The following is a 24,405-nucleotide window of genomic DNA, read 5'->3' on the forward strand; positions in this document are numbered from 1 at the left end:
CGTATCTCCGCCTCTCCCCCGCCCCTTTCAGACTTCCTTCACTGAGTGGGGTGGGGGAGAGGCGGCGATGCGCGTCTGATAGACGCAACTAGAGGCAGGGCTGCAGCCGTTAGCCCTGCCTCCAGGAAAAGAAGATTTACGACCAAGTCTACGACCAAGGTTTGCGGGGGTGGGTTTGGGGGTGAAGGGACCCCCGTTTAGCCGCGGGATAGCAGCGTTTTAGCAGGGGCACACATGCCCCTGCTAACTATGAGCTCTGAAGCGAGATTTATTCTCGCTTCAGATTCTCTTTAAATAAAACTAAGCAAACAGCACATTGAGATAAGGCTGAGGAATGTGTGAATTCCAGAGATGGGAATGAATGGGAGATCCTGTAACCTCCAGACCAAAAACATCTGCTGCTATCTCAGGGGACTGAGACATGATCTGTGTTAGGGAGAGAGGGAAAAGTTCGGAGCTCACCTCTCAATAGCTTCTAATGTAGATATATGACAAAGACTGAGACGGCCAGGCTGCTGGATGATTGTTACTCCCTTAGACTCAGGAATGCTGTCAGCAGCACTGCTCCCCCTTGTTGTTTAATGAGGGAGGGCGCCTGGGGCACGTGCCATGCCTGTACCCTTCCAGATAAGCATCTGCATTGAAGTAGCTCTTCGACACGCCTCAGGCAGACTTCAGACATATGCAGTTTCCCTAGTATTCCGAAGACAAGCGCAGTTGTACTGTGCATGTACAAGTCCAGACTTGCATGTAAGCAGTACACATGTCCTCCTCTTCAGAAGTAATTGGGGATGCGCTCATTTTTGAAGAGATTGAAGTGAAACAATTTCCAGGATACAGTGGAACACAAAACAGCTGCACAGCTGAAATATTGGATTTGGATGATCAAGAACCTTCAGAGGCATGCAAAGCATAAGAGAAGAAAAATTAGGTGGCCCCAGGGTGAGGTAATCATTTCAAGGTTCAGGCAGCCACAGCCATTTATAAAAACTCCAATATTAAATTCAGCTAGTCACTAGTACAGCAGAGTGTAGGGCATGAACATATGCAAAGCATTGTATAAATAAAGGGTCCCCTACTTTTTTCAGCCTCAGAACCATTTTCTGGTGTGAAAATTTTTCCTGTGTGGACATTGACCTTGATGGTAGCTTTTGTTTCGGGGTTCAAATTGGTTTTCCAGGGGTCGGGGCCTGGGTGATTTGTATGATGGTGCTGGGGGTGAAAGGGTGGGGGGATATCATGTTGCATGTGGAAACTTATGACAATTTGTAAAGTGGTTCTAGATTTGTGACCCGGACTGCATCAAGACCTGTTCACGCTGTAAACATTGCCAAACTCAGATTGTTGCCGAGGATAAACAAAAGTCTTGCCAGCTGCCATACCACCATGTGCACCGATCTACAGGCCTGGCCTTTCTCTATAATTTCAGTCACGCCGAGTAGTGCGCAGTAGATCTTCAATAAGTGCGCCATCCTTTCCTTACAGCTCAGCTTTGCCGCAGTATAGTTTGTACGGCTCTCTATCTGTGTTATCATCAGGCGCCATACGGAGGATGAAGTAGCACAGCCGACGGCTGTAAGTGGAGGATGGCCAACTGGTGATGCTTTGTTTTGCATGACTGAAATTAGAAGACCTGCTCAAAACAGCCTAAGAATCAGACCAGTAGGGTTTGCACCTGTGTAGTGCGGCTGCGTTCATAGACATAAGGGAAGAGTCCCAGTGGAGGGAAGCAGGAAGACTGCAGAGGCCTGTGGATTATCCAGAGGCTTTCCCCTATTCCCCTACTGAGGTAGGTATAAAACATTTTCATGATTTCAGGTACCCTTTAAGTACTGGTGTCATGTGTGCCTTTTTAATGCAGATAAACTTCTTCTTCCTCTATTGTACTACGTCTGATTCTCAGTAGCCATTGCAGTTACTAGTGAGGCTTTGAAGCTTTATCATGGAATTAGAAAATTAGACAGAACAGTAGTTGGGTTTGATCAAACTAAATTCATATACACTAGTACATTTTCTATTTTAGAAAATGAAATTATTAATTATTTACAAACAAATCTAAATAAGCAGTTTATCTGATGAAAAGCAATAGCAATATATACACAGTAAAGATGAACTTTGTAAAGGAGTACATAAGATCATTTTACCTATACCAGGGTGTAATTGATAACCACAGGCTTTCCTAATGATGTGATGAGAAACAGTGCTCTATAAGTAATATGCAAGTAAAATTATAGTACATCATTTCATGAGAATATGGATGTCGTGTGGTCCTGACCTAGGCATCCCTGTTCATCTTTTCATACAAGAGAGTGGCCAAAGTAAGGTAATTGCATAGCAAACACACTTCAGTTATATTGTAAGGGTACATTCATATTGGTGTGTCAGCAGTGCGGTGCAATGGAATCCATTGGACTGCGAGGCATGCTGTGCAGTACCGGATGACGTGCACATTTACAGTTTAAGTGAAGTATACATTGCATGTACTGTAAGCTTCACATAGCAGGCATAATGCACAATGCAATTTTTTAACTCCAATGCATAGCCATCCTGTATTTACAGAATATGCCCATAACACCATTCCCCAGTGTGAAATTAGCCTAAGGATGGACTGAAGCAGATGATGCTTAGTAATACAATTATTTGAGCAGATAATGCACTCCACAGAACATATACTAAAATATACCCAAATAAATCTGCCCTGATACACTACTAATTGATTCATGGCAGCAAGGTGGCCACTAACGATACAATTTGCTGAATGATCGTTTATAAACGATTCTTCGTATAAACAATTGGAAATTATCATATGGGACCACTAATGGACAAAACTCTAACCAATCCATCTAATCGGATTGGTTAAGATATTTTTGTACATTAGTGGTCCCAAACGATCATTACTGATATGGCTGATATTGTGGTAAAACCACTTCCACAGTGTGATGTCAGGACCATGTTATGACATCACACTGTGGGAGCCTTGTTGCATTGTGGGAAATAACAGCTGTTGACAGCTGTTTCCAACTGCCCAAAAAAGCAAGCAGCATCTCCTTCCACTGACATCACCTGCCAGCAGTAAAAATGTCACCATGTGATAAATGTCAGAATGTAAATCAGGGAGAGAAAAGATATTACAATAGGAAAACACTGACTAAATCATTTATAAATAATTATTGTAAAAATGAAGCACTTTTTATGACATTATTTTCACTGGAGTTCCTCTTTAATGCTAGTCCCAGCTATGAGTGTGTTTTGAGTGCAGAGGGTTAATGACTTTAAGTAAATTGGCCACTCCCCTCAGCACCTGCCTTCCCCTTAAAAACCTTGATCCCAACAGGATGAGAATAGCTACCCTTGCTTGTGTAGACCCATAAGAGTGAAATCTGAGTATGGTGAGGTTGTTGTAGATGACTTTATTGATAATACAATTGGTATCGGCATACAATTTAAAACACATAATTAACTTCATATAACCAGTGTTTTATTTACAAAAAAAATGTCTTATTGACCATATATTCACATTATTGTTATGTGGGGATAGACTTGTTTGTAATTTGGTATTGCAATCCAGCTAATACCACTTCTCCTTGTTAATTACACCCTTCTGTGCTTCAGGGTCCACATATATAAATCTTCTATTGCTTTACTTAGATGCCAGTTGATGAGCTGCAAAAACATGAAAAATAAATGGAAACACTGTTCAGTAATGAATTGCTCACATGTAAGTATACAATTGTCTCTAGTATGAAAACGTAGTGGTTGGTCCACCCCTATATCACAAACTATAGTATGGTCATTTATCAAAGATGTGCTGCTTTAGCTTTGAAGCAAGATCATGAACACCACTGACAACATCCAGCAATGTGCAGAGAAGGATTTTCTTTAACCCACTACATCAGGGGTCTAGTCCTGGGAAAAGAAGTGAGTGGACTCACTTGGAAAACCCCTGTGGCGCGCCCAGAAATGGGCGTGGTCAAGCACAACGTGGGCGTGGTCAAGCATACCATGGGCGTGGTCATGGGTGGGGCCAAATATACATGACCTTAGCAGTGATGTAAAAGGTCTGCCGAGGAAGTTTGAGCTCTGCTGTAGTGTATCCCCCAAAAATATGTCATCTGACAGCATTTCACCAAAAAGACACATAATCTGGTAGAAGTTCCTCCAAAATACAGATAATATGGAAGTGGTTCCCCCAAAATAGACAATGTGGCAGCAGCAGTTCCCCAAACATACACATAATTTGGAAGCAGTTCCCCAAAATACCAGAAACCTGGCAGCGGATCACCCAAAATACCTGTAACACCCAAAAGACATATAATCTGGCAGTAGTGGTCCCTCAAACATACACAATCTGGCTGCAGTTCCCCAAAATACACATAATCTGGCAGCTGTTCCCCAAAATACATAACAGCGGTCCCACAAAAATGCAGATAATCTGACAGCAGTTCCCCTAAAATAGGTACCCCCAGCATAGGTAGCCAGGTCTATAGGTGTCCCCAGTATAAGTAGCCATGAGTATAGTAGTCCCCAGTATATGTAGCCAGAGGTATAGTTGCCTAGTATATGTAGCCAGAGGTATATGTGCCCAGTATATGTAGCCAGAGGTATAGTTGCCTAGTATATGTAGCCAGGGGTATATGTGCCCAGTATATGTAGCCAGGGGTATATGTCCCAGTATATGTAGCCAGGGGTATATGTGCCCAGTATATGTAGCCAGGGGTATATGTGCCCAGTATATGTAGCCAGGGGTATATGTGCCCAGTATATATAGCCAGAGGTATAGGTACCCAGTATATGTAGCTAGAGGTATATGTGCCCAGTATATGTAGCCAGGGGTATATGTGCCCAGTATATATAGCCAGGGGTATATGTGCCCAGTATATATAGCCAGGGGTATATGTCCCCAGTATATGTAGGCAGGTGTATATGTGCCCAGTATATGTAGGCAGGTGTATATGTGCCCAGTATATGTAGCTAGAGGTATATGTGCCCAGTATATATAGCCAGGGGTATATGTGCCCAGTATATATAGTCAGGGGTATATGTGCCCAGTATATATAGCCAGGGGTACATGTGCCCAGTATATATAGCCAGTGGGATATGTGCCCAGTATATATAGCCAGTGGGATATGTGCCCAGTATATATAGCCAGTGGGATATGTGCCCAGTATATGTAGCCAGTGGGATATGTCCCCAGTATATGTAGGCAGGGGTATATGTGCCCAGTATATATAGCCAGGGGTATATGTGCCCAGTATATATAGCCAGGGGTATATGTGCCCAGTATATATAGGCAGGGGTATATGTGCCCAGTATATATAGCCAGTGGGATATGTGCCCAGTATATATAGCCAGTGGGATATGTGCCCAGTATATATAGCCAGTGAGATATGTGCCCAGTATATATAGGCAGAGGTATATGTGCCCAGTTTATGTAGCCAGTGGGATATGTCCCCAGTATATGTAGTCAGTGGGATATGTCCCCAGTATATGTAGGCAGGGGTATATGTGCCCAGGCAGCCAGGTGTGCCCCCAACAGGAGGAGAGCAGCGCAGAGAAGGAGAGCTATGGGGACAGCGGGGAAGGGCGGATGTCCCCCCCCCCCCCCTTCCCTCACCTTCGTGCTCCCCTTCCTGCCTCTCCCCTCCAGTGTTTTCAAATGTCGGGCCGGCGGCTAAAGTGGGCGGAGACTTACCGCGTTCCAGCCGCAAGGGACGTTCCGCTCTGTGTGTGGCTAGTCTGGTCTTCTAGCCGCACACAGAGCGGAGCGTCCCTTGCGGCTGGAAGAATGTGGTAAGTCTCCGCCCACTTTAGCCCCCGGCCCGACATTTGAAAACACCGGAGGGGAGAGGCAGGAAGGGGAGTACAAAGGTGAGGGAAAGGGGGGGGGGGGAGACGTCGCCCTTCCCCGCTGTTCCCATAGCTCTCCTTCTCTGCGCTGCTCCCCTCTACACAAGCCAGGGTGGACGGCGTCCACCCTGGGGAAAAAGTAAGTGGACGCCGTCCACCCGCGTCCACGCAGGACTCGACCCCTGCACTACATAGAACTACACATTTCCTTATCTTCAGTTCACTTATTACTACCATTTCCTTTAGTATATCCTGCCCTAAAGCTAGGTATATATTTTATAATTTGTGGTAGATCAGGTAAAGATCAACATCTTCCCGATATTCATAATTTACCTGGTCTACCTACCACCTTGCATAAGTACAGATAAGATAAGATTTTGGCAGCAATCTTGTCTAATGTCAGTTGCCCTGCTGTACCCACTAGCTTTGTACTGCATGATGAGTTATAAAGACTTGAACGTGTTTCTTACATACCATCTCCACCCATGGAATTCCTAGGGTCAAGTTGGCATTAATCAGGTAGAGAATGGATATGTCCAATCAGTTTGGACCCTACTACCTAATACATTTTTGAGACATTGGGCCTGATTCACAAAGCGGTGCAAACACTTTGCACGCCAGTGAAAAGCCCTTTATCACGCCTAAACTCAGTTTAGGCATGATAAGAAGAAACCCGCGCAAAATTCCCATGCGCAAAGTTTTGCGCGCACAGCGCGATGCGCGCGAAGGCGCCCATTAAACCCCATTTGCGCGCAATAACCAGCACAAAGCGGTGCTAACTCAGCGGTGCAAAGGTTATCACGCCTAAAGTCATTTAGGCGTGATAACTGAGTTATCACCGCTTTGTGAATCAGGCCCATTAAGAGATCATAATGAATCCAATACTTAATCTATTGCAAAAAATAGAATTGGGTTTACTTCAGTTCAGTCAGTCCTCCCTGGCTGATCACTTCTGTACAAAATCGATTGGAATACTGATTGGACTTGTTGGAAATTATTGATTTAACCCGTTGCCCGTTGATCGGATGGGAAATTGCATGATGTGTACCAGGCGTTAGAGGTCACAAGAGTCCAGCAGTGGTCATGCCCAGCGCTGTGCACATAAGGAAGCTACAACTACTTATATAATGTGCTCACTATACAGAACTTCAGCATACAGCAGAAGATTTGTTGTGTGTGTAGCTCCGCTATGGCAATCTAGTAAAGTGAATTGATGACTGGGCAGGTGGACTGGAGCAGCAACAGTGCATCGTATTATTACTTCTACAGAACCAAGATACAGTGCCTCATCAATTCATAATAAAAAATACACAACTACATGCAACAATTATTTCATTATTTAAAGAACAATGATTAATAATGTTAGCAGACAATACTACACAGCAAACAGAGCGCCTATACATGCAATAGAATGGCAATCACCACACCACTTTGACATGCAAAATATATCAGCTGATAATGGAAAGCATGGTGGCATAGTGGTTAGCACTCTTGCCTTGCAACATTAAATCTCACGATTCGCGCTTTGCTGATCGCCAGTGATCAGAAAAGCGATGCTGCACAAGTAATCCAATGGTATTACTCACACTGTGGCGATTGTGGCGCATTTGTGATTTATGACAATCGCAAACGTGCTGCATGTAGCATTCTCCCAGCGACTGATGGAATAAGAATCGCAAAACGCAATCACCGAAAAATCACGGAACACAGCATTGCAAAATGTCTGCGGAACAGTAGCCCAGTAAAACCTGTTATATGAAACCACTTGGATCTCCCCCTTTTCTTCAGTTTTCTTCTCGTATTGGGGCTGAGTAGCGAATTTTCTTAATTAGAGCTGGCAGCAGAATATTAGGAATGAAAAAAAAATATTATGGATTAAGAAACCATCATTGCAATTATGTTAATTAAACTAAAGCAGTTGGAAAACAACTGACTCACCATTTGTTGTAATATCTGTATAAACAAAAGAAAGAATGTCTTCCTGAGGTTTGGTACCATCTATGAAAACTAATAAAGAAAAGCAGAAAATTAGTATAAATGTAACATAATTTAGAAACACCCCCCCCCCCCAAAAAAAAAAAACCTTCATACCCATATATCCTTGAATATAAGTCGACCTTGTGTATAAGTCAACTTTAATATTTGACCCTCTGAAGTCTACCAAGAGGAGTTAAGGGCAATACTTGGGGACCAGGAGGGTTTATTGACTGCACTGCATAAAGTATTGCGGCCATTAACCCTTCCTGTCCCTTAAGTACAGCCAATTACTCCTCCAGGCCCCTAAGTGCATCAATTATTCATCTCCCCCCCTTACTGCAGCCAAATATTTTTCCCCCTACCGTTTTCCTTGTTAATAGTTGTGGCCAGGAAATAAGACCTGTTTTCTTGGAATTTCCTTTATCAAGAAAGTCTCACTTACCACTGGGTAAATTGTTGCAAATGGGAATGTCACTAATACTATAGTACACACATTACTCTGTGCTCTGTGTTGCTCTTGTCCCGTGTATAAATCGACCCATATACTTTTATTTAGTGAGTCAGACCTAAAGATCTAGACTTACTGTATAGTCAAGTATATACAGTATTTTCCCTGCATACAGTTAAAATGTACAGCATTCTCTTCAATGTTTTATTGTTTACTGCAGCGATCAATACAAACCAAAAAATGACATCTTTCCCTTTTCACACAGAGCTCTCTACTTTTTCTTAGTAAAGGTTTTTAGATTTTTTTTAGGTCCACTCCAAACAATTCCCAGTTACTTATGTTGATAAACATTCCTGCAAAGTTGCAAGTTAAAGGGAACCTGAAGTATGTAAAAAAAGCTGTGCCCATGCCATTTCCAAACGATCCTCCGGTACCCCGCCGCGACTCACTGCGTGGACTCAGTACTATAAAATCTCTACTACGCCTGCACAGGACGCTCCTGGCGACAGGAGCACGAATGAGGATGCACGCGGCCAGGGACGCACAAGGTGCAGTGGACGGTGACTGAATGGGCACAGGATGGCTGCAGGGGGTTGGCAGAGGCCCCAGTTAAGTGAAACTTTTTTTTATTACATACTTCAGGTTCAGTAAAAGTTTTGCTAAAATATTTTATATATATATATATATATTTTTTTTTTATTTTTTTTTATTGTATTATTTACTCACTGTCTTTTTTTTTAAACACACAGATACCTCAGGGGGAGATGGAGGAGGGAGGGGTCAGGTGATGGCTCTATGCAGTGGTAACAATTCCCAATCTGATGGAATCTCTATACTTTTGTAATAAAATGTCACATGACATAGAGATCTTGGCTCAAAGGAAATTTCTGCATGAAGTATGTAAATTGTGCAAGTGATGGCACAGTCTCTTGTTTACCTTTATAAGCAATGAAACATTTTGGACAGTCCACTAGGGCTTTAATGTAAGAATAAACCAACAAATATAACAGGTCAGCTTGTGAGCATGCACTAGACTAGCACATAGTGGAGAGAAACTGGATGTGTTTAGGAATTCAGTTCCTGTACAGACAATGGCTGGAGTGGATAGTAATAACTGTATGCTCTACATATAACTAAGATACATGCCACTACTGGATCTTCCCACTCAGGTTCAAAGAGGTAACAGACAAAGGATATGATACAACATACATATATTTCTGATATTACTGTATTATATACACTTCAATAATAAAAAAAAATACATACCTATTTCCCTGTGAACTGTGTCCATTTCATCCTTATGCTTTATATACATAGGCCATACATGTCCATCAAAATATCCAGGAGGATCAGGAGGCTCATAAACCCGTGTACTGTATAAGAAATACATTCTTGGCTTTAAACCAGCATTATAAACCATTATAAACAATACTTCACACTTTGTATTTGAGCAAAACATAGATTAGTTTAAATCTATAACAGTGATGGCTAACCTTGGCAATCCAGCTGTGACACATCTACAAATCCCATCATGCCTCTGCCTCCCTGAGTTATGCTTAGAGCTGTCAGAGTATTGCAATGCCTCATGGGACTTGTAGTTCCACGGCAGCTGGAGTGCCAAGGTTAGCCATCACTGATCTATCACATGAATGCATTATTATTACCATATGGCATGGAATCATGATGAAACCCCACACAAGAAATGTTGTTAGTTTTCAAAAGAAAGGCGTTACAAAATCTGTCTAGTTCTTATTGATGAGTCCAAATGAGAACATTCCTAAAATGGTCATCTAACAACGATATCACTAAAATGGACGGAATAACAATAAGCCAAACAAAAACTCTAATTACCCAGCTACTAATTATTGGATTACCAGCTGCTGGTTTGGATTGGCTCTGTTATTTTCTATTACCTTTTTACCTATCACCTTTTTTTTGGGGGGGGGGGGGGGAGGAATCCTATCCTATTACATTCTATTGCTGATTGTGGTGTTGTTGGAGACATTCCCTCGCCTTTCTGTAGTATAATTAACCAAATGCAGACCGACGTAGTTTGAATCTACTTCCAGCTGACATCTCCCCTCAGTGATCAGGAACCATCGCGATTGGCTCCTGATCACGTGATCACTACGATCGCCAGCGGATCATAGTGATCACTACAGAACAGCTGCGGTAGTTGGGGAAGAAGAGGATCCACTCACCTACCTGATGTTCCCCCGACGATCGTTGCTCCTCTCCGCTCTGCCCGGCATCTCTGCTCGCTCTGACTCTAATGTCGGGTCCCGGCTTGATGACGTTATCAAGCCGCGACCCGGAACTGAGAGTCAGTGCGAGCGAGGATGCCGGCCAGAGCGGAGGAGGATAGAGATGCTCATAGCAGGACCCAGGGAGGTGAGTAAAGGCTTCTGGCTGTATTGAGGACACATGGCCACACAGCGGACACAAATGCCTAGCTATCTAAACTGGGGATCCGGCTGCCTGACCCCCCAAACACAGCCACCCCCCAGGTAAAATGCCCTGGTCCTTAAGGGGGGTTAGGCTTCCGGTCCCCAAAAGAGTAAAGAACTACTGTAACAAGAGTGATATGGAAGCTGCCATATTTATGTCCTTCTAAACAATACCAGTTGCCTGGCAGCTCTGCTGATCTATTTGGCTGCAGTAGTGTCTGATTCACACCAGAAACAAACATTGCAGATTATCCTATCAGATCTGACAATAATGTCAGAAACACCTGATATGCTGTATGCTTGTTCAGTGTCTATGGCTAAAAGTATTAGAGACAGAGGATCAGCAGGGCAACCAGGTAACTAGTATAGTTGAAAAGGAAATAAATATGGCAGCCTCCATAGCCCTCTTGCTACAGTTGTCCCTTAAGTGCAGATTCACAGTACGTAATGTACGCTTTTCTGCATGCATTACAGACGCGTGTTCATCATAACGCAGACGGCGGCGGCCTTTACACAATAGAACACAACGTGTGCATTGTACAATAAGATGTGTATGGCCCAGAGATGGATTAAGGTGAAAAGGGGCCCTAGACAAGTAAAAGCATTTGGCATTTCCTTGATGACCACCTGTTTCTTTTTGGTAAGATTTGGTGGGGGCTGGTATCAATCAAACCCCTAGAACCTCTCCAGGCCCTAGGCACTTGCCTAAATTGTCTTGTGGATGATCCTGCTCTGTCCAGCCACGTTACATCACAATGCATGGAACACACAGAAACTAATGAACTATTACCATACATATTGCATACAATGGTAATGGTAATATAGCAGTAATATTGCCGTGCACAGACAGCGCACAGCAATATTACCCTTACATCCGCCAGCAGTAGCACGAGTTACGCTATAAGCTCGACCCGCAGTGCTCAAGCAGTGCAACTGTTGCTACGGTAATGCTTGTTAGTAATGCCCATTACTTGTTAGTAATGCTCATAGCAAGGGCTGCCATCTGCATGCTTGCAGGACGGGGATTGGAAAAACATCTTCATATTTCTGTCCAGAGCATGATTTTTTATTTTATATTTTTTTAAGTTATCTTTTTGTTTAGAAATGCCAAATACCTCCTCCGCCTCTTACATTCTTCATAGGGGACGGTTATAAAATATCTTCTATCAATTACATCATCCAGTGGCCTGAAAGAAAACAAAGTGTCAACAAAAGCTTTTAGGCTGCTTACACACCAAGACGTTACAGGCGCACGTTAGTGCGCCTGTAACGCTCCCCCAACGCACAGCAATGTAACACAAGTGGGCTGTTCACACAGCCCACGTTGCGTTACATGTAACGCTGCACATTCTCCGCAAAGTGCAGCATGCTACGGCATTGGAGCGGCTATAGCCGCGTTAGACTGTTTGCACATGCGCAGTGGGGGGCGGAGAGGAGGCGGGGAGAGCCAGCTACAGTAGCCGCGCACATGGCTACTTAATATTCACTGCACTGGCGGGCGCTGATAGGCCGGCGGGACCACGTGATGCGGAGTGTCTCGCTCCGCATCACGTGGACCCGCTGGCCAATCAGCGCCACTCTAGGAGACATTATAGGAATCGAGCCGCCTAACGCGGCTCACTCTACCGTCGGCTCTTGCAGCACCATACGTTGTGTTAGGTGCACGTTATGCGACCTTAACGTAGCACCTAACGCAACGTCTTGGTGTGCAAGTAGCCTTAATCTTGTTTCTCTTCTTTGGCTACTTTTCACATTGTTCAAGAAGTATAAAAACATTTTTATTATTAACAGTTTTTAAAAGCAAGGTGACACAGGACACCAGTGCTGGATAGATTTTCCTGTTTACATATTCCAAAATGATACCTTTTGTGCATAATACTTACAGCATCTTATAATTATTTTTAGACAAATGGTATTTAGTGTCAAGAGTTATGTAGCTCCAGGAGTTGTGAGATTGTGTCTTGTTTTACAGTGACTCTAGATCTGTCTGACTCTAGCAACTAGAAAAAAAAGTAAGAACGTGTTTTGGTCTCAGTTTACACAAAGACCTAGTTCCAAGTGAAGGATGTCAAATAAAATATTATATGAACAAGATTAATCAATGGCTTCTTACTGGCAATAATATTACCTGCTGTTATTGAGTTCAATATGTATATTATGCTCTCTTCAATATCGAAGGCTGAATGAAAAAAATGAATTTTTTAGCACAATTGTTAGTATTGTAAGTTCAGGCCACAATTGGATTTTACGATCATATTTGAAAAGAGAAGGTGCCATAATTGACTTTATTTTAGTACTAGCAATTGCAAAACGTGACTGCAATAAAAAATTTTTATTTGGGGGGGGGGGGGGGGGGGGTTTCAGGTAGTGAAATCATACAGATGAGGGGGTATTAGACAGGATTTTCTCTCTAAAGTCACCTTGCAATCATCTGTTTTCCTTGCAATTGCAAAAATGCTGCATGCTGAGCATGGGCTCACCTCCATTCACTTTCATTGGCATAGCGATTTTTGGAATTGCTGGCGATCACCAGCAATCGCAAATCGCTGCTGAAATCGCTGTAGTGGGCCATAGCTCTTATGGTGCCCATACATGGTACAATTTTTTTCATCCAATTTTCCTGAAGAGAACGTATATATAAATATTTGTTTTACTATCTGCTAACTTATTGTCCATTTTTGAGACAGGTTGTGTTTGATAGGAAACAGAGATGTTTACACTATCTGAGGGTTCGTTCTCACTAGGGGCGTTTTCGGCCTTTTTTCAAGCACAGGCGATTTTTAAAATCGCCCACAAAACGCTTGTGCAATGATCTCAATGAGAAGGTTCATCTCAGAGCAGTTTGTGCGCTGTGCGTTCAGCAAAGCGGTGCCTGTACCATTTTTAGGGAATTTTTACTATAATGGAAGGTATAGGAAGAGCGATAAATGCTCACAAAACCGCCAGGGAGTGAATTACAAATCCGCTCTGGAAAAGCATTTAGAAAGGTGCTTTTACCAGAAACGCAGCGTTCAGTGGAGCGCTGGGAGGGGAAAGCACACAAAAACGCAAAACTCTTGCGTTTGCAATTTTAGGTGTGAATGAGGCCATACAAGGACAAAAAGTACAGCTGTTTTGCCAAAAATCAGATATTTTTCTGTGATTACAATTGCTGCATTGCAAAACAACTAATATGACAACTTGTTCTTTTTCAAGCATTGCATCATTTCCCTGTAAGTGTAAATCCTTTTAAAGGATCGTTTCCTTTTTTTGTGAAATAGAGAATAATTCTCAGGTGTTCATGTTCACTATTTTTCAGCATACTTTCATTTTGACATGTCCTTTTGTCTTTTAGGGAGCGTTTCCACTTGAGCGGAAACCGCCGCGAATCCGCAGAGTTTCCCCGCAGGCGAATAGTGTGGGGCAACTCTGCCACCGCTAGCGATTCGGCCGTCTTTTCCATCCGAATCGGCGCGGGAGGCTGCGGATCCCATAGTCGTGCATGGCACGGCTGATGGGATTCGTCTGCTTTCCACGCAAACCTGGAAGAGCCGGCTCGCATCTCGCAGACGTGCGCCACTCAAGTGGAATCGCGCCCTTATACTACTTGCATCATCCTCAACAATGCATGCACTGGTGGCAAAATCCATTGATAGTGAACGATCAGAATTATACTGAGAAATGTCACAAGTACTAATAATTACTTTTTGGGATTGTTTATTAACATGACAGATTATTCACATTAAAAAGGCATGGCTATCAGTGCCTCTTTGCCTCCAAAATTATGAGCATACCAACTTAAGTAGATGTACCCTTCACATATAAGTATTTTAGTATTTATTGTAGTGTAAGTATATTACTAGTAGTATTACCAGCTAAAAATCTATATTAAATTGTTCATATCTTTAGAAGACTCTTTGTTGCCACCAACAGAGCTTTCTGTTGGTGGCATCTGATTGCTGCTGCAGTGTTTGTTTGTTTTTTATTATTATTATTAATTTTTTTTTTAATAAAAATGCGTGTTTTCTTTATTTATTACTCCCCCCTCCCTCCCACCGACAGACAATCACAGCGATCGCCTCTCATAGGCATAAGCCTTTGGGAACGATCGCTTTCTAAAGCACTCCAGGGGACAGCCAAGTGACAGGGCTGTCCCCAGTAAAGCACTGAGGTAGATCACAGTGCTGTACAAAGCAAAATAACAGGTTTTTTTTTTACTTCTAATGGCCTGCCAGCCATGATCGTGGGCTGGCAGGCTTAGCTTAGAGCAAAGCTCCGTCATTCAGTGGGGATGCGCGATACCCGGTAATATCCTCCCCTAGGACTTGACGCCAATCGGTCGCGTATTCACAGTCGTAACCGACCACAACCCTCTTAGTTGGTTACATCGAGTTTCTAGTGACAATGGCAAATTGCTGAGATTGAGCTTAGTTCTCCAACAATATAGCTTCACTATTCAACACAGGAAAGGGAGCAATCATGGGAATGCTGATGGGCTGTCCCGTCAAGCAGAACCAACAATGTAGGCACTGGCAGGATAATCTGGGAAGATCATGTGCCTTGCCCCATTCTAAAGAGGGGAGGTGTGGTGATATATTGGGGTGCTGATGATGTTAGGAATACAGGAAATGGGTGATTGCCTTGGCCATATGAAGTACTTTGAGTTTCTGTATGCACTTCCTCTGAGAGTGGTTCCCTGCTAATGGGATTATCTGCCTGGCTTTTTGAACTCGGGAGACGGCTCATTGTCTCAATACACAAAGCAAGACTACCAGAGACTGGAGACTAACACAGTAATGTTTGAATTGTACTTGACAGCCTACTGGGAATAGGTGAAGGGGTGAAGTCCTTTTGATACCATTTTCTACCTGTGGAAATTGAATTATTGGTGGAGGTGCAAACTATACCCTGTAAATTACATCTATTGGAAGGGGGTTGGAAAACTATGCAGACTTTAACCACTTGAGGACCACAGTCTTTTCGCCCCTTAAGGACCAGAGCCTTTTTCTCCATTCAGACCACTGCAGCTTTCACGGTTTATTGCTCGGTCATACAACCTACCACCTAAAGGAATTTTACCTCCTTTTCTTGTCACTAATACAGCTTTCTTTTGCTGCTATTTGATTGCTGCTGCGAGTTTTAGTTTTTATTATATTCATCAAAAAAGACATGAATTTTGGCAAAAAAATGACTTTTTTAACTTGCTGTGCTGACATTTTTCAAATAAAGTAAAATTTCCTATACATTTGAGCGCGAAAGTTATTCTGCTACATGTCTTTGATAAAAAAAAAAACCATTCAGTGTATATTTATTGGATTGGGTAAAAGTTATAGCGTTTACAAACTATGGTGCCAAAAGTGAATTTTCCCATTTTCAAGCATCTCTGACTTTTCTGCGCACCTGTCAGGTTTCATGAGGGGCTAAAATTCCAGGATAGTACAAATACCCCCCAAATGACCCCATTTTGGAAAGAAGACATCCCAAAGTATTCAGTGAGAGGCATGGTGAGTTCATAGAAGATTTTATTTTTTGTTACAAGTTAGCGGAAAATGACACTTTCTGACAAAAAAAAGAAAAAAAAAAGTTTCCATTTCTTCTAACTTGCGACAAAAAAAAAATGAAATCTGCCACGGACTCACTATGCTCCTCTCTGAATACCTTGAAGTGTCTACTTTCCAAAATGGGGTCATTTGTGGGGTGTGTTCACTGTCCTGGCATTTTGGGGGGTGCCTAATTGTAAGCACCCCTGTAAAGCCTAAAGATGCTCATTGGACTTTTGGCCCCTTAGCGCAGTTAGGCTGCAAAAAAGTGCCACACATGTGGTATTGCCGTACTCAGGAGAAGTAGTATAATGTGTTTTGGGGTGTATTTTTACACATACCCATGCTGGGTGGGAGAAATATCTCCGTAAATGACAATTGTTTTATTTTTTTTACACACAATTGTCTATTTATAGAGATATTTCTCCCACTCAGCATGGGTATGTGGAAAAATACACCCCAAAACACATTATACTACTTCTCCTGAGTACGGCGATACCACATGTGTGGCACTTTTTTGCACCCTAACTGCGCTAAGGGGCCCAAAGTTCAATGAGTACCTTTAGGATTTCACAGGTCATTTTGAGAAATTTCGTTTCAAGACTACTCCTCAAGGTTTAGGGCCCCTAAAATGCCAGGACAGTATAGGAACCCCACAAATTACCCCATTTTAGAAAGAAGACACCCCAAGGTATTCCGTTAGGAGGATGGTGAGTTCATAGAAGATTTTTTTTTTTTTGTCACAAGTTAGCGGAAATTGATTTTAATTGTTTTTTTTCACAGTGTCATTTTCCGCTAACTTGTGACAAAAAATAAAATCTTCTATGAACTCATCATACACCTAACAGAATACCTTGGGGTGTCTTCTTTCTAAAATGGGGTCACTTGTGGGGTTCCTATACTGCCCTGGCATTTTAGGGGCCCTAAACCGTGAGGAGTCGTCTTGAACCCAAATGTCTCAAAATGACCTGTGAAATCCTAAAGGTACTCATTGGACTTTGGGCCCCTTAGCACAGTTAGGCTGCAAAAAAGTGTCACACATGTGGTATCGCCGTACTCAGAAGAAGTAGTATAATGTGTTTTGTGGTGTATTTTTACATATAACCATGCTGGGTGGAAGAAATATCTCTGTAAATGACACATTTTTTATTTTTTTTACACACAATTGTCCATTTACAGAGAGATTTCTCCCACCCAGCATGGGTATGTGTAAAAATACACCACAAAACACATTATACTACTTCTCCTGAGTATGGCGATACCACATGTGGGACACTTTTTTGCAGCCTAGGTGCGCTAAGGGGCCCAACGTCCTATTCACAGGTCATTTTGAGGCATTTGTTTTCTAGACTACTCCTCACGGTTTAGGGCCCCTAAAATGCCAGGGCAGTATAGGAACCCCACAAGTGACCCCATTTTAGAAAGAAGACACCCCAAGGTATTCCGTTAGGGGTATGGTGAGTTCATAGAAGATTTTATTTTTTGTCACAAGTTAGTGAAAAATGACACTTTGTGAAAAAAACAATAAAAATCCAATTTCCGCTAACTTTTGACAAAAAATAAAATCTTCTATGAACTCATCATACACCTAACAGAATACCTTGGGGTGTCTTCTTTCTAAAATGGGGTCACTTGTGGGGTTCCTATACTGCCCTGGCATTTTACGGGCCCAAAACTGTGAGTAGTCTGGAAACCAAATTTCTCAAAATGACTGATCAGGGGTATAAGCATCTGCAAATTTTGATGACACGTGGTCTATGAGGGGGCAAATTTTGTGGAACCGGTCATAAGCAGGGTGGCCTCTTAGATGACAGGATGTTTTGGGCCTGATCTGATGGATAGGAGTGCTAGGGGGGTGACAGGAGGTGATTGATGGGTGTCTCAGGGGGCGGTTAGAGGGGAAAATAGATGCAATCAATGCACTGGGGAGGTGATCGGAAGGGGGTCTGAGGGGGATCTGAGGGTTGGCCGAGTGATCAGGAGCCCACACGGGGCAAATTAGGGCCTGATCTGATGGGTAGGTGTGCTAGGGGGTGACAGGAGGTGATTGATGGGTGTCTCAAGGTGTGATTAGAGGGGGGAAATAGATGCAAGCAATGCACTAGCGAGGTGATCAGGGCTGGGGTCTGAGGACGTTCTGAGGTGTGGGCGGGTGATTGGGTGCCCGCAAGGGGCAGATTAGGGTCTAATCTGATGGGTAACCGTGACAGGTGGTGATAGGGGGTGATTGATGGGTAATTAGTGGGTGTTTAGAGGAGAGAAGAGATGTAAACACTGCACTTGGGAGGTGATCTGATGTCGGATCTGCGGGCGATCTATTGGTGTGGGTGGGTGATCAGATTGCCCGCAAGGGGCAAGTTAGGGGCTGATTGATGGGTGGCAGTGACAGGGGGTGATTGATGGGTGGCAGTGACAGGGGGTGATTGATAGGTGATTGACAGGTGATCAGTGGGTTATTACAGGGAATAACAGATGTAAATATTGCACTGGCAAATTGATAAGGGGGGGTCTGAAGGCAATCTGAGTGTGTGGGCGGGTGATTGGGTGCCCGCAAGGGGCAGATTAGGGTCTAATCTGATGGGTAACAGTGACAGGTGGTGATAGGGGGTGATTGATGGGTAATTAGTGGGTGTTTAGAGGAGAGAAGAGATATAAACACTGCACTTGGGAGGTGATCTGATGTCGGATCTGCGGGCGATCTATTGGTGTGGGTGGGTGATCAGATTGCCCGCAAGGGGCAGGTTAGGGGCTGATTGATGGGTGGCAGTGACAGGGGGTGATTGATGGGTGGCAGTGACAGGGGGTGATTGATAGGTGATTGACAGGTGATCAGTGGGTTATTACAGGGAATAACAGATGTAAATATTGCACTGGCGAATTGATAAGGGGGGGGGGGGGTCTGAGGGCAATCTGAGTGTGTGGGCGGGTGATTGGGTGCCCGCAAGGGGCAGATTAGGGTCTAATCTGATGGGTAACAGTGACAGGTGGTGATAGGGGGTGATTGATGGGTAATTAGTGGGTGTTTAGAGGAGAGAAGAGATGTAAACACTGCACTTGGGAGGTGATCTGATGTCGGATCTGCGGGCGATCTATTGGTGTGGGTGGGTGATCAGATTGCCCGCAAGGGGCAGGTTAGGGGCTGATTGATGGGTGGCAGTGACAGGGGGTGATTGATGGGTGGCAGTGACAGGGGGTGATTGATAGGTGATTGACAGGTGATCAGTGGGTTATTACAGGGAATAACAGATGTAAATATTGCACTGGCGAATTGATAAGGGGGGGTCTGAGGGCAATCTGAGCGTGTGGGCGGGTGATTGGGTGCCCGCAAGGGGTAGATTAGGGTCTAATCTGATGGGTAACAGTGACAGGTGGTGATAGGGGGTGATTGATGGGTGATTGATGGGTAATTAGTGGGTGTTTAGAGGAGAGAAGAGATGTAAACACTGCACTTGGGAGGTGATCTGATGTCGGATCTGCGGGCGATCTATTGGTGTGGGTGGGTGATCAGATTGCCCGCAAGGGGCAGGTTAGGGGCTGATTGATGGGTAGCAGTGACAGGGGGTGATTGACGGGTGATTGACGGGTGATTGACAGGTGATTGACAGGTGATCAGGGGGGATAGATGCATACAGTACACGGGGGGGGGGGGGGTCTGGGGGGGGGTCTGGGGAGAATCTGAGGGGTGGGGGGGTGATCAGGAGGGGGCAGTGGGCAGGGGGGGGGATAAAAAAAATAGCGTTGACAGATAGTGACAGGGAGTGATTGATGGGCGATTAGGGGGGTGACTGGGTGCAAACAGTGGTCTGGGGGGTGGGCAGGGGGGGTCTGAGGGGTGCTGTGGGCGATCAGGGGGCAGGGGGGGGGAATCAGTGTGCTTGGGTGCAGACTAGGGTGGCTGCAGCCTGCCCTGGTGGTCCCTCGGACACTGGGACCACCAGGGCAGGAGGCAGCCAGTATAATAGGCTTTGTATACATTACAAAGCCTATTATACATATGTGCAGCGGCGATCCGGGTGCTAGTAACCCGCCGGCGCTTCCGAACGGCCGGCGGGTTACTACGAGCGGTGGGCGGAGCGAGTCCCCGGCGGCTGATTGCGTCACGAATGACGCGATCGCCGCATAGCCACTCCCGCAGCCGCCCCCGCCGATGGGCGTATTGCGGTCGTTTGGGCCCAGTCTTTCCGCCGCCCATCGGCTGGGGGCGGTCGGCAAGTGGTTAAGGGCTGAGACAGGAAGTCTTTGATCAGCTAGGAAATACGGTCAACAATGGGGTTGTCACCTGTAACGTGGACTAGGGAAGTATTTTCATGTATGTGGGCTATAGTACATTTTTCACATGTGGATGTTAGATCTCTGGAAATCCAATTATGACTGAGGATGTAATTAAATCTAGTTCCTCCACACAGGCTTACAGCCTCGAGGCGAATATTTTATTATAAAAACCAGGGGACAGCTACCTCAAATCAGTCCCCTCCTGACGTTAGCGGCAGCTGGTCTCCTGGCCCAAGCTAGTGGACTCCTGGTCTAACCAGAATTGTGTCCGTCCACAAAAAGTCCAAGGTTCTTCTATCTGGATCCCTGTATTTGGGTAAGCAAATTGCTTGGTGTGTATTTTTGTAACTTTTAATTTTTTAACTTTTTATTTTGTTTTTTTTTTGTAATCTTTTGTATATATTCTGTTCTGCATTGTTCCACTTTTTTCCCTGGAATATTAAATTATTATTTAATAGGCCTGACTTCTGCTGTACTAAACTAACACTCATAGCCTAGAAGAGACTGAAGTGTAACCGTGTATAAGTTCATGCCTAATTGTACGCTTGAGCAACACTACCGTATGAGATTGTAATTGCATTGTGTGAATGGGGCACTTCTGCGCTCGACAGCCGAGTGGGAAGTCTAACAGTATCGTTCGGAACGACTGTTAGTGGTTTTGCTTCATTACAGTGTAAGAGTGCAACTGTGTGTGTGTGCGTGGCGTTCTCGTATTCGGCCTAAGCGCAAAGCTGACCCAAATACGAAAACGCGGAGTGCGTGTTGAGCACTTGACAGCTGAGTGAACGTATCTAGCAACGGCTAGTGGTGGCAGTGGGAAGTGTTTGAGGGGTCACAGCCTTGTTTGTAGCTTGAATAAGGCTGCTCCCCGCTTGATCTGGTCAAACCCGCAGTCGGGAACCGTATACGCAGGCGTGCCGCGGGCCGGTTCCTGACACCCCACATGCTGGCATCCGCAAAAAAGAGTCTTTTTTGCGGATGCCAGCATGTGGGGATTGTAACAAATAGATTTGTGTTACATTTCAGGGAAAAACGTGCACTAACACGTACCAACGTGCACTAACGCAAACGCATGTGGATCAAGTGTAAAAGGAGCCTTAGGGCCTAAGTATTCTGTCACCTGGGTACACACCTAATAGTATTCCTGCCATGCACAGTGACTGTGGATGCACTGTTGCCATCTATGGTACAAAACCCCTTGCGCAGAGCATCTCCTTTGTCCTTTACATCAAACATTTCATACATCGCATTCTTCTACTCAGACCACATGATCAAACGTTTAAAACAATTTTTTGTGCTGCAGAAGTCTTGCCTGGCACATAAAAATGTATTATTGGGCACTCTGCTTACTATGCTACAGTATAGTATGTTAGGATCTATATACGCACCATTAGGCTTTAAACGGGTGATGTGACATGAGGAGGTAGACATGTAACTACTGTGCCAAACATACAAATAACTAAGCTGTGTTCTTTCTTTTGGTTCTTTCTCTGCTTGAAATAGTTTAAAAAGAACTCCTGCGAAAAGGGAGGGGAGGGGGGGGGCCTGGAAATAAATCAATACATTGAAAAGTTAAATGTTAAAAAATGGAAGAGTGATAAAGAAATTATTGATATTCGCCTCGTAATTGGGTTTCATCCACAATCGGCATGCATGTAATCATTTTTACTACTGACAGAAATAAAAAAAACAGACAGCACCAACTGCCATTATCTATAAACACACCCCCTAACAATGTGATAGAATCAAATGTTGTTTTTGATAGATATACATATGCACAGAGAGAGATACTGGTTGCTTGGCAGCTGGAAACAGCTGTTATTTCCCACAATTCAACAAGGCTCCCACAGTGTGACGTCAGGACCTAGGTGCCGACATCGCAATGTGTGTGGGGTTTTACTACAATATCAGCCATACAGACCCCCCGATGAAGCCCCCCACCCGAGGTAAAGATTTCTCATGGGAGACATCTCATGGGTATCAGCTTCTGATTGGGATGAAGTTCAATCCTTGGTTAAAATTTCTCTTTAAACATCAGGTATGCAAGTGACAGTCTCTCTGAAGCCGGGACCAAATTGGACTACAGCGTAATCCTCACTGGTAAGGAGATAAAGCCATAAAAAGTTTTCCTGGCAGAGAATAAACTCTGAACGCAGTGGATAGTTAAAAAGGTCAATAGTTTATATATGTTAGCTTAGAACTTACTCAGGCTGTGACAAGATCATTCAGTTACAATACTACTTATTTAGCTGATACACAAATACTAAAACTGTGGAATTCTAAAAAAAAAAAAAAAAAAGTATTTTAGGAGTAAGAGGATAGATACAATTGTTTATCTAATCAGTTCATTATCACCTGAGTTTCCTGTAAAACACACCTGAAATGAGAGGAATATGGAGGCAGATATATGTATTTCCTTTTAAACAATGCATATTGCCTGGCTGTCCTGCTTATCCTCTGCCTCTAATAATTTTAGCCACAAACCCTGAACAAGCATGCAGATCAGATGACTGAAGTTTCGCTTGATTTGCTACACGCTCGTTTCAGGCGTATGATTCAGACAGTACTGATGCATGAAAGAACAGCAGGACAGTCAAGCAACTGGTATTGTTTAAGGCTTCTTGCACACCAAGACGTTGTGTTAGGTGCCACGTTAAGGTCGCATAACGTGCACCTAATGCAACGTATGGTGCTGCAAGAGCCGACGGTAGAGTGAGCCGCGTTAGGCGGCTCGATTCCTATAATGTCTCCCAGAGTGGCGCTGATTGGCCAGCGGGACCACGTGATGCGGAGCGAGACACTCCGCATCACGTGGTCCCGCCGGCCAATCAGCTGCCGCCAGTACAGTGAATATTAAGTAGCCATGTGCGCGGCTACTGTAGCTGGCTCTCCCCGCCTCCTCTCCGCCCCCCACTGCGCATGTGCAAACAGTCTAACGCGGCTATAGCCGCTCCAACGCCGTAGCATGCTGCACTTTGCACCGAACGTGCAGCATTACATGTAACGCAACGTGGGCTGTGTGAACAGCCCACTTGTGTTACATTGCTGTGCGTTGGGGGAGCGTTACAGGCGCACTAACGTGCGCCTGTAACGTCTTGGTGTGTAAGCAGCCTAAAAGAAAATAAATATGGCAGTCTCCATATCCCTCTCACTGCAGGTGTCCGTTAACATTCTGCTACAAAACTAACAGACGTTAGACAATTATTCAGACAGAAAGTACACTTACATTACATTATTTCAAAGTGTAAAACTCACTTGTACTGGTATAGAAGGAATCCTTCAACTATTAAAAAGTGCACTTGGTTTTCACATCTTCCTGGCACTAAATTAGATTTTTCCTCTGGAGATGCACTTCTGCTATGTTGCGTAATCCAAGAAACAACAGCCAACATCATTTTTTCCATTTCCAAGGCCTCAAGCACTACCAAATAAGCATAGACATCAGCAATCGACTGATTTTGTTATATGTAAACTTGTGCAGACAAAACTGACATAATAATGGGTGGTGCGTACATCTCACTTTCCTCAAATAAGTGATAAGAATGGGCAACCAAAAAAAACAAACAAACATAACTCTCTCTCTCTCTTCTTCCTCTCTCTCTCTGGCCCATATGCAATTCACTTTTTCACCTTAGTTTTCTCCTAGGAGATCAGTTTTAATCTTCAATTTAAAATAACTTTTTAGCGCTTTGCAATGGAAAAAGTACCAAAAAGTAGGTAAAACATTACTGTAAAAATATTTTGAGTATTTGTTTGCTTGCTGGTGGCTTAAATGGCATTTTATTTTAAGTTGTAAAAATATCACCTCGGAGAAAACACAGGTCAAAAATTGAATTGCATATGGCCCTCTCTCTCTCTCTCTCTCTCTCTCTCTCTCTCTCTCTCTGGGCCATAT

The 24,405-nt window shown here is 43.9% G+C and overlaps 1 protein-coding gene across 3 annotated transcripts in view; it reads right to left on the reverse strand.

Moving 5' to 3' along the window:
• Positions 1-3,390: 3,390 nt before the first annotated feature.
• The window catches only part of NMRK1 (nicotinamide riboside kinase 1), a 39,739-nt gene continuing 18,724 nt past the window's right edge, over positions 3,391-24,405 (reverse strand). The window contains exons 8-13 of one of the 3 annotated variants that reach the window (XM_068236588.1): positions 23,766-23,931; positions 11,835-11,906; positions 9,539-9,645; positions 7,786-7,854; positions 7,596-7,681; positions 3,391-3,663 (exon numbers count right to left, since the gene is read on the reverse strand). In XM_068236588.1, coding sequence (XP_068092689.1) covers positions 7,632-7,681; positions 7,786-7,854; positions 9,539-9,645; positions 11,835-11,906; positions 23,766-23,931 — 464 coding nt within the window. In that variant the 3' untranslated portion in view covers positions 3,391-3,663; positions 7,596-7,631. The remainder of the gene's footprint in view (positions 3,664-7,595; positions 7,682-7,785; positions 7,855-9,538; positions 9,646-11,834; positions 11,907-23,765; positions 23,932-24,405) is intronic. The other 2 variants (XM_068236607.1, XM_068236597.1) reach the window with 2 other exon arrangements.

This window comes from Hyperolius riggenbachi, chromosome 1, assembly GCF_040937935.1.
Source record: "Hyperolius riggenbachi isolate aHypRig1 chromosome 1, aHypRig1.pri, whole genome shotgun sequence".
NCBI classification, from domain to species: Eukaryota; Metazoa; Chordata; class Amphibia; order Anura; family Hyperoliidae; genus Hyperolius; species Hyperolius riggenbachi.